Here is a 14,791-nt window from a genome sequence, read left to right on the forward strand (position 1 = left end):
CCCGGCAGGAGGCGCCGGCCGCGCATGCGTCAAGATGGCGGCGCGCACAGTGGCGTCGCAGTCGGTTGCTGGGGGCCGCCATGCCTGCGGCGGGCGCGCGCGCGCGGCGGGCGGGCGGATGTTGACGCCGTGAGGGAGCGATGGCGGCGGCGGCAACGGCGGTGGGGCCCGGGCCCGGCGAGCGGCAGCGGCGGGTGCAGGCGCTGAGCGCGGCGCTGCGCTGCCGCCTCGGGCCCTACGAGCCACTGCTGGGCGCCGTGCAGGCCGCGCTGGTGTGGGAGCGGCCGGGCCGCAGCGCGCTGTGCTGGGTGGCGGTGCACGGCCTGTTCTGGTGAGCGGCGGGGCTGGAACCGGATCGGGATCGGGATCGGGTGGTGCAGCGGCCCCACCAAGCCCCGTCACCGGGGGTCGGGGGCTTGGGGGAGCTGCCCCCGGGGAGGAGCGGTCGGTAAGGGGCCGCGGGTTTGCTCCGTGCCCCGTTCCGCACAGGAGAGACCGGGAGCGCTGGGTCTGCTGCAGCCCCGTCCCCGTGCTCTCCTTGTACCTGAGAGCATCAAACCAGCCGGGAAAACTCAGCCGACTCTGTGGCAGGGGAGGGAGGGCAGCCTGCCCGGGACAGGAGCTGTACAGCAGGGCTGTCCCGGGACAACTGACACGAGCAAACCGGAGTCACCCGGCAAATGCCCCCAGGGCACGCTGTGTGTGACTGAGTAGCAGGTGCTGAGTCTTCCCCCTGAGTGAGTGGTTTGAGGTTGGTTTGTGTTACCCCTTTTTGTCTCATAAACATCTGGCTGGTACCGACTCTTTGGTTTTTTCCCCCATAGGTTCTTTGCTCTGACTTCCCTGCGTTTGCTGTTCCTGATTGCTGTAACCCTCATAGTAGTAGTGTGTCTAGACCAGTGGAAGCACAAAATCTGGCCAGAAATTGGTGGTAAGTTGCATTTTGAGCTCATAGCAGCAAATCAAGCCCAGTTTCCAGCCCCACAAGTACAGGCTCTGCACTGCCTGTAGTTACCTTGTCAAAACCTCAACTTTTTGCTTTAAGGGTCTAGAAGCCAGCAAGAGTACTGCAGGCATGCTCTTTCTGGAGCTGCAATATTCTAACCTGTGTAAACACAAGTTCTTTTTGTGTTTGTGACACTGTTATTTGTCTTGTAATCCTGAACCACAGGATGTACGTGACCTAGTGCAGGTTTGAGACAGTGATTCACTTTGTGAGCATTCAGTACCAGAGTGAGAAACAGAAGCATATGGAACTCGTCTGGATTCCCCCTCAGAATCCATAATCAGTTTAGGATGAAGACAAGTCCCAGCCTTGCTGTTGATCAGAGATGTCTTTGGGAGAAGAGGCATCTGAAGGGCTGTAATGAAGTTACTTTTCAGCTTTCAGTAACCAAAGCAGTTGTTTCCCTCCTTTGTGACATTAATACACTGATGAACACCCCCAATCCAAGTAGGGTCCCTTGGCTTTGCATGGACAGGTTAGTTTGGAGCAGTGTGAGGGTCTGCATGTTCCCATGGCTGGTTCCCTGACTAACCAGCAAGTCCAGCTCCCAGCTTTCTGCTTCAATCCATGTTCCCTGTAGTTCCTGGGAAGACATTAAAGCTTTCCTCTGTTTCAAAGCTTGGCTCAGGCTCCTTGTTAGGAGACAGTATCTGTCCAGCTTCCTCATCGCTCTGATTTAATCTCTCAGGGTGGCTGGTACATCCCTTTCAAGTCCCAGCCTGGGTGGGAAGGTATTAAAGGACTTAAATCCCTGATGCCTCCAGTCTGCAGGCTGTTCCTGCTGCCCAGCTGGTGTGTGCAGGGAGTGGGGGAGAGGGAGGTGGGAGCCTCTAGAGTCCAACAAACACCAAGGAGCACCAGGGAGACTCCTGCAGTCCTGTGCTGTCACACGTACACACTCAGGATTTGTTATGGAGTGATGCTTCTCCATCCTGTAATTACACTTAATGTCTTTTCCAGGTGTTCCCCAGCTTATTAAAGCTTTACTTAAATCCCAAGAGCTAAGCATTCCCATGGCAAATTCCTTGCGACTAATGTAGTGTCTGTTCTTAATATTTTAGTGGCAAGACCTGATGAATTAGACAATGAGAGGTAGGAAACTAATTGACTGCTCTGCTGTGATACTTTGCTGTGATACTGTGTTGTTACCTGCACATGCTTGGGATGTTGGCACCTTTGGGTGAGGAGGAGGAGGAGAAGGAGGGGGGAGGAGGGAGCTGGGAGCTGCTCAGCAGAGGGCAGGTGGAGACCCAGGTGCAGCCAGGTGGTCATGAGAAGTTTTTGACTTGCCCCAGCCATTTTATTATACTTTGCCTTCATACCAGCCTCCAGATATGCTCGCTTGATTGCCTGCCCCCTGAAGTTAGAAGTGCTGCCTTAAGAGCAATTCCTCTTGTGTGGGTTCTCCAGTAGCAGGAAAACAGCATTTCTGTGGGAATTAATGAAGTCCTCTGAGACTTGATAGGGAATATTTAACAGGCTTGTTCCAGCAGTTGTTTCTGCATAGTTATGATCTGACTGCAGCATTAATTATGGGTTGAGAAATGCTGAGGTGTTGCCTCACTGCTCACACCTGCCTCTCTGGGCACACCTTCCTGCCCCACTGCCAGGCTGTGCTGGATGTCAGTTCCTGATTAAATCACCTGACCTGCTGCCACAGGACAATTGTCTTTATTTATTTTTTTTTAAGAGGCCCAAGCACAAAAGGAATTGCTCTTTTTAACCTTCAGGTACTCCTGATTAGCAGTTAGGCAACACTAACAAAACTGACCAGTTCAAGGCCTCCAGAGTAACATGAAGTGAGGTGCAAGGCTGCTTCTAGACCTCATGCTGAACGTTTGGAGGCTGCAGTTGACCAGATAAACACAGAAAAAGTAAATGGATTCACTTGATTTGCCTCTGCACTGTGCACTCCCTCCAGCAGCATGGAAACTGAAATTTGACAGTGCATTGACTGAAATTCCTGCTCGTGAGCTGCTGTGGGAGCACTGGGATGCTGCTAGAGGGGCTGTAGCTGAACTGCTTTGGGCAGGGCACTGCTTGGAGGGCAAGTGGCCCTCACCTCTAGAGCTCTGTGCTGGGTGGGAACAGAAGGAAGCTTTAAGACAAATATTTGTAATGAGGGTCTTCAGCCCTGACACTGATGCAGCAATGTCTTCCCAAATTCTGCCTTCCCTGCAGCTGGGGATACGTCCACCCTCGGCTGCTCGGGCTGCCAGAGCTCTGTCATCATTTGGCTGAGGGATGGGTGACTGGGACCAACTTCTTCAGTAATCTCTTCGTTTTCAAGAGGCAAAGTCCTGGCAAGGTAAGAATGTGCAGTTCAGAAATAACCTGTTTGGTGTGGAGCCTCTGCTGACCACGAGGATCCTCCTGTGCTGGCATCCAGCACTGGCTGAACACGTTTCTGATGGGAGGTTGTCATGGGAGGTCTCCCACAGCACCGTGCCTATTATGTGGTGGGGAGGAATGGAAAACCCAGGCAGAATAATCAGGTTGTGGAGGAGGGAGGAGAAAGTGAATGTCAGTGTGTGGATTGCACCACTGAAGTGAGAGCGTGGCTGCTCCTTCTGTAGGTTTCTGGCTTTTCAAGTGTCTGTCAAATTTGTCTCCTCGCTGGGTTTTAACAGTTTGAGAATGTGTCAAGCTTTTTCCTCCTTCTTTTTTTTGAGTTTATGGAAAGAGAAACCTGTAGCACAGTGATATTGTCCTTGTGCTCTTCACCTTGAAGAGCTCTCTAGTTTGACCTCTTCCTTGCTGTTGGTGTCCCTGCTTTGGGAATCTCCTGCCTGTGGCTCTGAGGGCAGATACCCCTGTGCCTGTGCCCACATTGGAGCAGGGGGTTGGACACTGTGAAGGCTTCACCCTCCTTGGAACAATGACCTGACCCAGAATTTGCAGAGGCTGACATGGTCAAGAAGTGAGTGCACCTACTGCTTAACCCTGGAAACTCACTGTCTCTCATGTCTTCAGTTTTGCCTTCTAGTGTGTGGAGTGTTCACTTTCCTGGCTGTCCTGGGCCGGTACATCCCTGGGCTCTTGCTCTCATACCTGCTGTGTAAGTAAATCTCTGTGCCAACACAGACTTACATGTGAAAGGAGATGAGTGGGTGCCAAATGTCCAAGGAATGGGGCTCAAAAGGAAAGCTTGTGTGAATGGGTTTAAAATTTAAAACAATACATTCTCCCAGGAATGGGGTGCTTCTTGACCAGGACTCTGGTCTGGAGAGAAGATGTTTGAGTGCTTAGTAACTACAGATCTGAGCACTAACAGGTTGGCCTCTCCATTTTGTTAAATTGGCAGAGGTGATGTGATACAGGAGCCTCCTTGAGCCAGGTCTAATAAGCTCTTGGAGGGCTATAACATACTTAAGATAGCTCAGCTACCCTTGGAGGCATAAAAATCAGCAGGATGGCTTCTATTGCAGTGTTGGAAACAAAAAGATTTAATAAAAGGCAAAATAACAAACAGAGAAAAACTGAGCCAGGTGCCAGAAGTCCTGCTCCTAGTAAAACACCTCCCAAAAGTGATTAGTTTCTTTGTTCACTTCTTTTTCTACTCAATTGCCCAGGCAGGACTTTTTGGCTTCTGTCCAATTAGCTATCCTTACATTTGGGGTGAAGTCCCCATGACCTATGAAGTAGCTTTTTTCACCTAATTGAGGAGAGAAACTTCTAGGCTTCTTTCCTTTCTAAAAGGACAAAAATAGTTTTGTCACTCCGTCAACAAGAAACACACTGCTACAGTGATGGCACCTGCTCCAGCAGCATCCTGAGCACCCTTCTAACCCACATCCCTGCTTCCTGCAGTGCTCCTGGTGCTGCTGTGGCCCCTGGCCGTGTACCACAGGCTGGGGCAGCGCGTGTACCGCAGGCTGGAGCCCGTGCTGCAGCGCCTGGACTTCAGCGTGCGGGGATACGTGACAGCGAGGCAGCGCCAGAGGCAGCGTGAGTCCTGCTGGGGTGGGATCTCAGGGTTTACCTCAGAGCCTCGGGTCTCTCCCCTGATAATTCCCTGCCAGGTGTGTCAGTCACCTCTCCTTTCCCCTCCCAGCACTGTCTGGCAGTCCTGGCATTCCAGAATGATTGGCAGATTCAAAGGATGCCCTCTACCCCTGGAGGGACACTGGGCCATCCAGGTGTCCTTTGTCCCTTGTACCTGGTTGGTGGCTTCCTGCCCCTTCCCTGCCCCTCTCCCCGGGGTTAAAAGGAACAGCAACCACGGGGTCAGGGAGTTCTGTTGGAGCTGGTGCTGGATTCAGAGGCCTGTGGGCCAGAATAAAGCTCTGGATCCAAACCCTCCATCAGAACCAACTCCTTTCCTTCACTGTCACCTTAAAGCTTCTCTGCCAGAGGTAAACCTGAGGAGCAGCCACTGTTACAGGGGGAAGCTCCATACCACCACCACCAGAGCTCCTGCAGGCCTGGACTTGTCTGCAGTGCCCAGCTGCAACATCCAGTCAGCCAAAAGTGTCTGTGGGGGGAAACACCACACACCCAGCCAGACAAAAGTGTCTGTGGGGTGAAAACACCACACACCCCAAAGTGTCTCTGGGGTGAAAACACCACAGTGCCGCTGTTTGGTTCAGCAGCAAGGGCCAGACAAACTCAGGCATGTCCCATCTGGCAGTATTGGTAATATTCCAATAGAGTCCTGTGCCCTTTCTGCCCCCAAGGTTTCACACCTGGATCTTTGATCCCGGGAATGGGCTGTGAACAGAGGTTCCAGCCTTGGTGGGCGGTAGGGGCTGCATGTCTGGCATGGCAGATCCTTGGGAAGAGAGAGAGGCAGTTCCTCCTCTGCAGCCATCTCCTAGGAAGCAGCTGCTGTGGGCTTTTCACAGCACTGAGCTGCTCCAGTTCTTGGCTGTCAGAACTGTGTGTTCTCTATTCTGGAAAAAGGAAGGAAAGGAGGAAAAACAACTCCCTCTGTGCGAGGGAGTTCTGAACATGTTCATTTCAGCAAAAAAACTGCAAATGATCATGGCTCTGCTGTGGAACAGGGCTCTGCTCTGTTAAGTGCAGTTTGGGGGTTTCTGGTCCTGCACAGAGCCTTGCCCAGCAGCAGGAACAGCTTTGTGTGTGGTTTCTAACAGTGCATGGCCGGGCCCTGGGTCAGGAAGCCACGGATGATGGGAGTGACAGTGAAGAGGAGCTGGCTGCATTCTGCCCCAAGGTAATGGAGCTTTTGGGAGAGGGAAGAGCTCAGCTGGAAAGAGCAAACCTCACTGGGGGGGACATGCAGCATCTGGCTGAGATGTGAGCAGCACATCTGGCAGCGCAGCTGAGAGTGACAGGAGAGCAGATGAGGACACTGTCCTTTTAGATAGGTCTTTCCCACTCTTTTCCACTAAAGAATGTCCAGAGCTGCTTGTGCCAGCTGCAGTCTCCTAGCCTGTGCAGTAAATGTGAATGAGTCTCAGGTACCAGGCTCCCATGGGGTCCAGCTTTAGCTGGAGGGCCACTCCATCATCTGTTTTGTCTTGAGGCATGGGGATAACCTTTCTAGAGCTGATGTTTTCAATTTTATTTTCTATTTCAAAGCTGGATGACTCTGTGGTCGCCAAGGAACTGACCATCTCCGACTCTGAGCATTCAGATGCTGAGGTTTCCTATACTGAAAATGGGATGTTCAACCTTTCAAGGGGCCAGACACCCCTGACAGAGGGATCAGAAGGTGAGAGGGGGCAACTTCTGGAAGGTGTGGAATGCTAAGCAGGTGCCAGTGTGACAGGCTAGAGGGAGGATGTGTTACCTCCCATCATTGAGGTCTGGCTGTTTGATGTCAGCCTTGCTGCTGGAAATGAGCTACAGCTGCCTGTTTTGTTCAGAACTGAAATTCCTCCTTCATTCCTGTGGTGCTTGAGTGAGGGCAGCAGCTCTGCACAGGCAGATCTGGCTCTGCCAGTCTGGCTCTGGGTGCTGGGGCTCCCCTCTCACAGGGGGCTGCTTCAGCACCAGTGTTCCTTGTGAGTGAGCTGGGAGGATCTGAGCACTTGGGATGAGGGGAGGGAAACATTGAAAAACGTGTGATCTCTGAGCTGCTAACAGTCTGTCCAGGGGAGCTGCTGGCCCAGCTCCTGCCTGGCCCTGTGGGTGCTGGTGAGTCCTGGCAATTAAAGCACTTTCTCCTCTTCCAGACCTGGATGGTCACAGTGACCCAGAAGAATCTTTTGCCAGGGATCTGCCTGACTTCCCTTCCATAAACCCAGAAACAACGGGCATAGATGATGAGGATGACACCAGCATTGGGATCCCGAGCCTGGCGTACCGCCCCCAAGGGACAGAGGATCTGCAGCTCCAGTATGAGCAGGAGGAGTTTGGCACGCTGCCATCGGTGCAGAACCTCACCAACAACATCGCTGGCTTTGTCACCAGGGGCATGATCCAGCTGGCACTGTCAGGAGGCTCCCAGGCAGGCCCCTCACACAGCACCAATCCCCAGAGAGGGGCAAAGACTCACCTCAGAGCAGCCAGTTTGGACTTGGACACTGATGCTGAAGGGGATGACTTTGAACTGCTGGATCAGTCTGAGCTGAACCAGCTGGATCCCACTGGCTCCCGGGGCCAGTAAACCATCCTGTCACTTCCCTCTGGTTTTCTATTGTGCATCATGGAGTGAATCCTAGAAGGAAAAGCTTTGCACAGTTCTCTCAATCGTCTCCTGGGAGTCTGGGTGATGTGACAGCCACTCCTGGCTGGGTGCACCACTGTGACTTGTGACTCCACAGCCTCGCTTGGATCTTCAAATAAAGGACACTGGCAATCTGTAGGGAAGAGGCGTTGATGGGATAGCTCCACAATCACCCTGCACTGTCTGACATGATGCTGCCTGCTCCAAACTTTCTCTAAGACAATAAATCTGGTGTTTGCAGCTCTCAAGTCCAGTGGGACTGACAGCATCGCCAGGAACAATTGTGCACTGAGTTCTGGCACTGATGTGTAACCAGGGGAACAGGACAGAGCCCCTCAGATGTGGTGTCTGGGCCTCAATGCTGTTCTGTCTCAGACAGCTGTTCCCCAATCCTAATATGTGCACAAATCCAAGTCTTCTCTCCTAGCAATATCCAACTCCAGGTGGAACCAAGCCCCTTGCTCCACTGTGGATGTTGAGCAGCCACAATGTTTTCCTTGCACTGGCTGCTCCCTCGGCTCCAGCTCCTCGTGATGCTGTTTTGTAAGAGCTTAATGGCAATAAGACACCTGCTGTGACCATCAGACCACCTACAAGAACATCCACGTGTAGCCCCTGCTCTTGTGTTGCTTTTCTGAACTAACAGCCTTTGTTAACAGCCAACTAACACTTTGCTAGAAACCCCTGTGCTGCTCCAGCGCGTTCCCGTGGGCAGGGCCGAGGCTGCGCGTTTTCCTGGAGGAAAGAGGAGGTGGAGCAGGGCTCACAGGGTCCTGGTGTGTCCCCTGGGCCCTTGATGCCTCCAGCCTTGTGCAGGCAGAGCCTGGCAGTGGGAACCGCACAGGGACAGCAGCCCAGACCAGCAGTGACTGAAGAGGTTCGTGCCTGTGAACAAACCAGCAGCCTCCAGGGAGAGCCAGCCCCCCTCTGCCCACCGAGTGCCCCCGTTACTTTTCCTAAGCCATACAGACCCGGTTCTGATCACGTTTGTGCAGCCAAGAACGTACCTCGTCAGGGACCCCGTTACCGGCTGCTGTCTCTGATTCTGCTTATCCCGCTGCGTCAGCCGTGCCGGGGCTGAGGTCGGGGGCGGGGGAGCGGCCTCGGCCGGGAAGGGGAGCTCGGTAACGGGTACGGGCTGGAGCCCCTTCGCTGGCCGAGTCCGGTGCGGAGGTGGCGGGGGGCGAGGGAGCGGGAGCGCCGGTTCCGGCCGGTGAGGGCCGAGCCCTCCGTGGGCTGTGCGCGGGCCCCGTTCCCGCGGGGGCGGGCCGGTACCGGGCGGGGCACGTTCCCCAGCCCATCGCGGTCTGCCCCGCCCTCGCCGCGATTGGCGGGGAGCGGGCGGCGCGCCGGAAGTGCGTGAACGGCGCCAACCGGGAACGGAGCGGGGCTGGAGGCGCGGGATGAGCAAAGGGCGGGAGGCCGCGGCCGGCGGTGAGTGCGGGAGTGGCGGGGGAGCACCGGGTGGCCCCGGGAGGCCGCGGTGACCGGGGCTGGTCCCGCAGGAGGCGCCGCCGCTGTCCTGCTGCGGTACCTGCGGGAGCAGAACCGGCCGTACAGCGCCCAGGATGCCTTCGGGAACCTGCAGCGGGAGCACGGGCTGGGCAAGGCGGTGAGCGGGGCCGGGCCGGGCTGGGGCGGGGCGGGCCCGGGCCCGGCTGACGCCGCCTCCCGCAGGCCGTGGTGAAGGCGCTGGAGCAGCTGGCGCAGCAGGGCCGCGTTCGCGAGAAGGTCTACGGGAAGCAGAAGATCTACTTCGCCGACCAGGTGAGCCCCGGCCTCCGCCCCCGCCCGCCGGCCCCGGTGCCCCGCAGCCCTGACCCGCCGCTCCCCGCAGGAGCAGCTCCCGGCCGCCAGCGATGCGGAGCTCCGCGGGCTGGACGCGGAGATTGCTGAGCGCTCCGGCCAGCTGCAAGCGCTGCAGCAGAGCTGCCGGCACATGGAGGCGGGTGAGTGAGTGTGCCTGGCCCGGCAGCCCCGAGCCACCGCGGCATCCCCAGCCGTGCCCTGGTGCCAGCCCGGGCGGTGATCGGTGCCACCTTCCCAGAGCTGAAGGACTTGAACAGCTCCATGACAACCCCTGAGATTGCCAGGGAGATCGAGGCGCTGAGGAAGGACTGTGCCAGTTACACGGAGAAACTGGAGAGGATTAAATCTGCTACCAACCATGTGACTCCAGAGGAAAAAGAGAAGGTGAACAGCTGCTGTGTCCAAACCGGGGCCAGTGTGGATCCAGGATCCAGCACTTCCCTTACAGGCTTTGCTTGCCCGGGGCTGCCGAGAGCCCTGCAGGGCAGCTCTGACCCGGGGCTGTTGCAGGTGTGCCGGGAGCAGCAGCTGTACCGCCGGGAGTGGCGCCGGAGGAAGAGGATGGTACGGAGGAAGAGGATGGTACCTGGTACCGCAGGGGGGCAGTGAGGGCCCCACCGGGACTGCTGCCCACAGCCCGCACGTGCCCTGTCTCACCAGGCCACCGAGCTGCTGGATGCCATCCTGGAGGGCTATCCCAAGAGCAAGAAGCAATTCTTTGTAAGTACCAGGGCTGGGTTGTGCCCACGGCTGCCGAGCCAGACCCTGAGCCTGTTCTGATCTGCTCGGTGCTGTGCAGGAGGAGGTCGGGATAGAGACAGATGAGGACCACGGCGTGGAGCTGCCAGCGACCACGTGAGGTGCTGGGGGAGCCTTTGTTCTGGGGAGAAGCTGCTGCAGAGCTGCCTCTGAAACTCGGCTGTTGGGTTGTTCTTTTTCTCTTTTTGCAGGACTAGGATTTGTCCTGTGTATTTATTTGGGTTTGTTTTAAAATGTTTTGCAGTTGGAAGGGTGGTGGGTAGCAGTAACTTGGCACTGGCCCTCTCCTTGCAGTGGAATATTGTTTTTTCCTGCCCCCAGTGCACGGAGCTGCCTGGCTGGGGGGGACACGTGGGGGCACTGGTGCTGTGTCCCTGGTGTTGTGGTAAGGAGAGGCAGCGAGGGAGTGTCTGGGCTGCAGAGCTCTGTGTGTGTTCTTGCTGCTTCCTGCTGCGTGCCTGAGTGGTCACATGAGCATATGATCCATTAAACACCAGGATTTTGGTTCAGCTGCACATCCCTGTGGTGTTTATCTCTTCAGAGGGTGTCAGGGAAGGGTTTAAGCCCTCAGGAGTGGGGAGGGCAGGAGCCAGGAAACCTGAGCCACAGGGATGGAATGGGCTGCTGGAACCCACCAGCTCTAGGGCACAGCTGCAGGAACTCAGCATCAGAAAAATCGTTAAAACATTCAGTGAAATTTATTTAATTACTTTTCACAATAGAAAAATACATCACTTTCACGTGTGAGGTCTGTAAAATTCCACGTCTTCTTCCCAAGGCAGGAGGCACTGCTCCCTCCTCAGTGCTGGAAAAACTGCCTGAAATAAACATTCCCTGGATGTGCCTCGGGAGCAGGAGCACAAACATGGTTATGGAGAACAAACCCTGCTGCTGGCAGCACCCTGGTCCCCTCACTCTGGACAGTGCCCAGCCCTCACCTGGGCAGAGCTGTGACCCAAACTGGGCGTGGGACAGGGTCAAACACGTCCCTGATAGCAGCTGCTTCTACAGCTAGCACAGGCAGTGCTCTGGGACCATTTCAAAATTAACAATAATAAAAATCCAATCGAGGCTGGTCATATATGTGTGTGTATAAAAGTTCTGAGGAGGAGCAGTAAGTGCACATGGCCGTGCTATGCTACAGCTGCAAAACTTTCCTGTGCAATACAGCCACAGTTTCTGAAAAGGAGAGGTGTTCCTCTGTTCCTTCCCAGGGCTGCAGCAGAACTGGGGTTCATCAAGGCCCTAGCATGTGCTGCCAGGGCCACAGCTCCCAGCTCTTGATGGGCTCATCCTGCTACCAGCACTGCCAGGCTCCTCCAAAATGCAACAGCTGACTCAAAACAGCTGCTTCAGAGGGGCAGGGCACAGCCCAGAGGGTCAGGGAAAAGCAATTCCTGCTACTATACCAGAAACCCTTTGTTTTTAGTATACATTTGTCACATTTGCCCACCTTGGGGACAGCAGGGCTGTCACAGGCCTGAGGGCACAGAGTGGAGCTGCTCTGGGATCAGCTCTGCAAGGAGAGTCAGTGGCACAGGCAACCCCATGGCACTGCCTGAGCCAGAGACTCTGCCCCCCACCTTTCCCTCCCCTCCTGCCCAGTCCCTGTAAAGATTTGGTGGCACCGAGTGGAGCAGCAGTGTTTGCACAGCCACCGTTGGGCTTCAGAAGGAATACAATAAATAATTCAGAGAACCTTAAAAACAGCCACAAGGGAGAGGGCCCAGGGTGGTGCCTGGCACCCTGGCCTCTGGCAGAAGTGCCCCATCCCCACGGGCACAGAAGTGGCACGGGAGGCTCAGTAGAGCTGGCTCTTCACCTTGTGCAGGACCCCGATGACAACGTCCCGCAGCGTCTGTGGCAGAGAGAGGACACGGTCAGCTGGTCTGTGGAGGGACAGCCACCCCTGTGCCACCGTCTCTGTCCCCTCAGCCACGCCACCAGCCCCTCTGCATTCACCTGGGGCTTGCAGTGCTCCTCAATCCAGCTGAAGACACACGCTGAGAGCTCCTGAAAACTCGTTACAGAGACTGAGGCGTTGAAGGACTGGAACAGGGAGTCCATGATGCCTTGGAAAACATTGAACTTCAGCTCGTCAGAGATCTGGTTCTTCCCCTCGTTCGGGTTGTTCTGATGAGCCTTCACAATCTGCTCATAGTTCCTGAAACAAGCACAGCACACCAAGGTCAGCAGTGAGGTCTCCACATGTGACTCTGAGCTCCCACTCCCAGCTCTGAATTCCCACACCAACTCCTGCTCCCAGCTCTGAATTCCCACACCAACTCCTGTTCCCAGCTCTCAATTCCCACACCAACTCATGCTCCTGGTTCCCAGCTCCAGGCCTGTCCCCAGATGCAGAACCACTGCAGGACCCCACAAGGATGTGAGGGAACAACAGCGAGTAGAGGACATGACCCCAACAGCTCTTCCCTTACACTTTCATGATCTTCAAGGCCATCACGTCTTTCCTGAGGGTAGAAACTTCCTCCTCCTGCTTTTTCTTCTCCTTGTGCAGGAACTGGATGTAGTCAATAGCTGAGCACGAAAACACAGAGTGAGGATTTGGGAGCACACATGAGATCCCCACAGGAGGTGCCTGAGCCAGGGCTCCATCAGCTCCACTGACCCAGTTCCCTTGGAGTGCAGGTGAGCAGCACCCAGGCTCCCCAGAGCCTCATCACACCAGAAGGTTCCAAGGTGCTGAACTTTGCCCTGCACACCTCTAGGGCGGAGCTTTGGGGGTTGACAGCACCTCCTTCCCTCCTGCCCTTGGGACTCACTTTTCTGCAGCACAATGGCCTTGCTCAGCTTCTGCGAGCTGATGGAGAAATCCTGCTGCTCACAGGTGGGGACGATGGCCTGCAGGTCATTGTAGCCTTTCTGCAGGGAAGCAGAGCCACGGCGTGTGGTGGGCTCATCCATCCTGTGAGGCCAGGAGCACACCCAGCTCCCACAGCACAGAGCCAGGGCAGTTCCCAGCACACACAGAGCAGGGATCTGGCAGCTCCAGCAGCAGAACAGAAGTGCTGGGAGAGCAGAGCCCTGCAGCACTGCCTGCTGCCTCATGCCTCGCTCACCTTGATGGCATCCCGGCGTTTCTGCTCGGCCTGGGTGTGTGCCCGGCGGCGCTGGTCCTTGTAGGTCTCCTTTGGGGACTCCTGGGCACAGTCACTGTCCTCATCATCTGTGGGGACACAGTGGGGCTGGGCGTGGGACACAGAGGCACCACGAGGGGCACAAGACTGCTCAAGGGACCATACAGCTGCAGCCAGGCCCAGCATAGCCCCCATTCAACTACAGCAGGCCGGGCAGAAAAGCCTTCCAAGGAGCCCTGGCAATACTTTCAGTCTCCTCAGGGAGCTGGGCAGGAGGCAGATGCCGGCAGCTCCCTTGGGAAGGTGACAAAACCAGAGTGATTCTCGACTCCAAACCCTGCTGGAAAGCACAGAACCCTGATGCTGCTCCCACCACCTTCCTCCTCCTTGTCAGGACAGGAATCCTGCCCAGCCACGCTCACCCCCTCGGTGCAGGGCAGACCTGAAGCCCGACATGTGCCGGATTCCCCAGCGAGCAGAACAGCGCTGTCACGGAGAGCAAACCCCACCTGTGTTGGGGACAGAAGAGGCACTGGTGGAGCCGATGCTGTTGGCCCGGGACACTATGCTGCCTTTCCGGGCATTTTCCATGAAGAGAGCTGGAATTAAGATTGTCCCGGGGTCAGTGCCCAGCTCGGGGTGTGACCGGGTGCGGGGACGTGAGGGGCGTCCCCGGGCAGCCGCTGCCACCCACGGACGGGGCTGGCGCGGGCCGGGCGCCGCCCGGGCACCTACCGGAGTCCAGGCCATTGTCGCCGTAGGCTGCGTCCACCTGCGCGGGGCCGGAGGGCGGAGGAGACACGTCAGCGGGGCTGGGCGGCCACCGCGGCCGCGCCCCGGAGCCCCCCCGCTCTCAGGAGCTCGGTCAGCCCGAGGAGAACCCGCCACCCCCGAGCCGCGGCCCCGCCGGGGCCTTCACCACCGCCCCTCGCCCCGGCACCGACTCGTGCGCGCTCCCCGCCTCCCGTAGCCCCGGCCCGGCGCTCACCCTGCCCGGCCGCCACGAGCCCCGTCCCGGCGCGCCGCCCTGCGCCCCCGCGGCACCCGGCGGACCGGCCCGACCCGATCCCGGCCCCACCTTCCCCCACGAGTCCTCGGCGGCGGCGGCGCCCGGCGGCTCCGCCATCTTCCGCCCGCCCGGTCATGTGACCGACGGGGAGCGCGCGCCGCCGCCAGGGGGCGCCCGTGACGTAACGGGCGTGACCCACCGGGCACCGGGAGTGACCCACACCGGGCACCGGGAGTGACCCACGCCGGGCACCGGGAGTGACCCACGCCGGGCACCGGGAGTGACCCACTGGGTACCGGCAGTGACCCCCCGGGCACCGAGAGTGACCCACTGGGAGTGACCCACCGGGCACCGGGAGTCCCACACCGGACGGGCCCGGGGCCAGAACGGGAGCGGGGAGGGGACGGGACGGGCGCACGGACACGCACGGCAGGAGCAGCCTCTTTACTGTCACCCAGCGGGGCTCAGCCCTGCGG

At 57.2% G+C, this 14,791-nt stretch overlaps 3 protein-coding genes across 5 annotated transcripts; 2 read left to right on the forward strand and 1 right to left on the reverse strand.

Moving 5' to 3' along the window:
* The first annotated feature begins 17 nt into the window (after positions 1–17).
* Positions 18–8,666, forward strand: RETREG3 (reticulophagy regulator family member 3). Its single transcript, XM_071450962.1, has 9 exons — positions 18–331; positions 825–931; positions 2,068–2,098; positions 3,188–3,314; positions 3,980–4,064; positions 4,817–4,954; positions 6,103–6,182; positions 6,551–6,683; positions 7,147–8,666. The coding sequence occupies exons 1-9, from the start codon at positions 141–143 to the stop codon at positions 7,578–7,580; spliced, it is 1,326 nt and encodes a 441-aa protein (XP_071307063.1). The 5' UTR covers positions 18–140; the 3' UTR covers positions 7,581–8,666.
* Positions 8,667–8,805: 139 nt separating this feature from the next.
* PSMC3IP (PSMC3 interacting protein) lies at positions 8,806–10,541 on the forward strand. 2 transcript variants are annotated; one of them, XM_071450965.1, is made up of 8 exons: positions 8,806–9,074; positions 9,146–9,252; positions 9,318–9,407; positions 9,478–9,589; positions 9,688–9,833; positions 9,960–10,031; positions 10,110–10,169; positions 10,249–10,541. In XM_071450965.1, the coding sequence occupies exons 1-8, from the start codon at positions 9,044–9,046 to the stop codon at positions 10,306–10,308; spliced, it is 678 nt and encodes a 225-aa protein (XP_071307066.1). In that variant the 5' UTR covers positions 8,806–9,043; the 3' UTR covers positions 10,309–10,541. The 2 variants fall into 2 exon arrangements, with proteins under 2 accessions (XP_071307066.1, XP_071307067.1); XM_071450966.1 differs by having other exon boundaries at positions 8,816–9,074; positions 9,960–10,013.
* Positions 10,542–10,887: 346 nt separating this feature from the next.
* MLX (MAX dimerization protein MLX) lies at positions 10,888–14,742 on the reverse strand. 2 transcript variants are annotated; one of them, XM_071450963.1, is made up of 8 exons: positions 14,295–14,742; positions 14,042–14,078; positions 13,816–13,905; positions 13,289–13,395; positions 12,992–13,091; positions 12,647–12,746; positions 12,171–12,372; positions 10,888–12,066 (listed from the first exon to the last, which is right to left on the reverse strand). In XM_071450963.1, exons 1-8 carry the CDS (start codon positions 14,430–14,432, stop codon positions 12,010–12,012), a joined length of 831 nt encoding a protein of 276 aa, XP_071307064.1. In that variant the 5' UTR covers positions 14,433–14,742; the 3' UTR covers positions 10,888–12,009. The 2 variants fall into 2 exon arrangements, with proteins under 2 accessions (XP_071307064.1, XP_071307065.1); XM_071450964.1 differs by having other exon boundaries at positions 14,385–14,731.
* Positions 14,743–14,791: the final 49 nt, after the last annotated feature.

Source organism: Agelaius tricolor, unplaced genomic scaffold (genome assembly GCF_023055355.1).
Source record: "Agelaius tricolor isolate 1412-34295 unplaced genomic scaffold, bAgeTri1.0.p SCAF_31, whole genome shotgun sequence".
NCBI classification, from domain to species: Eukaryota; Metazoa; Chordata; class Aves; order Passeriformes; family Icteridae; genus Agelaius; species Agelaius tricolor.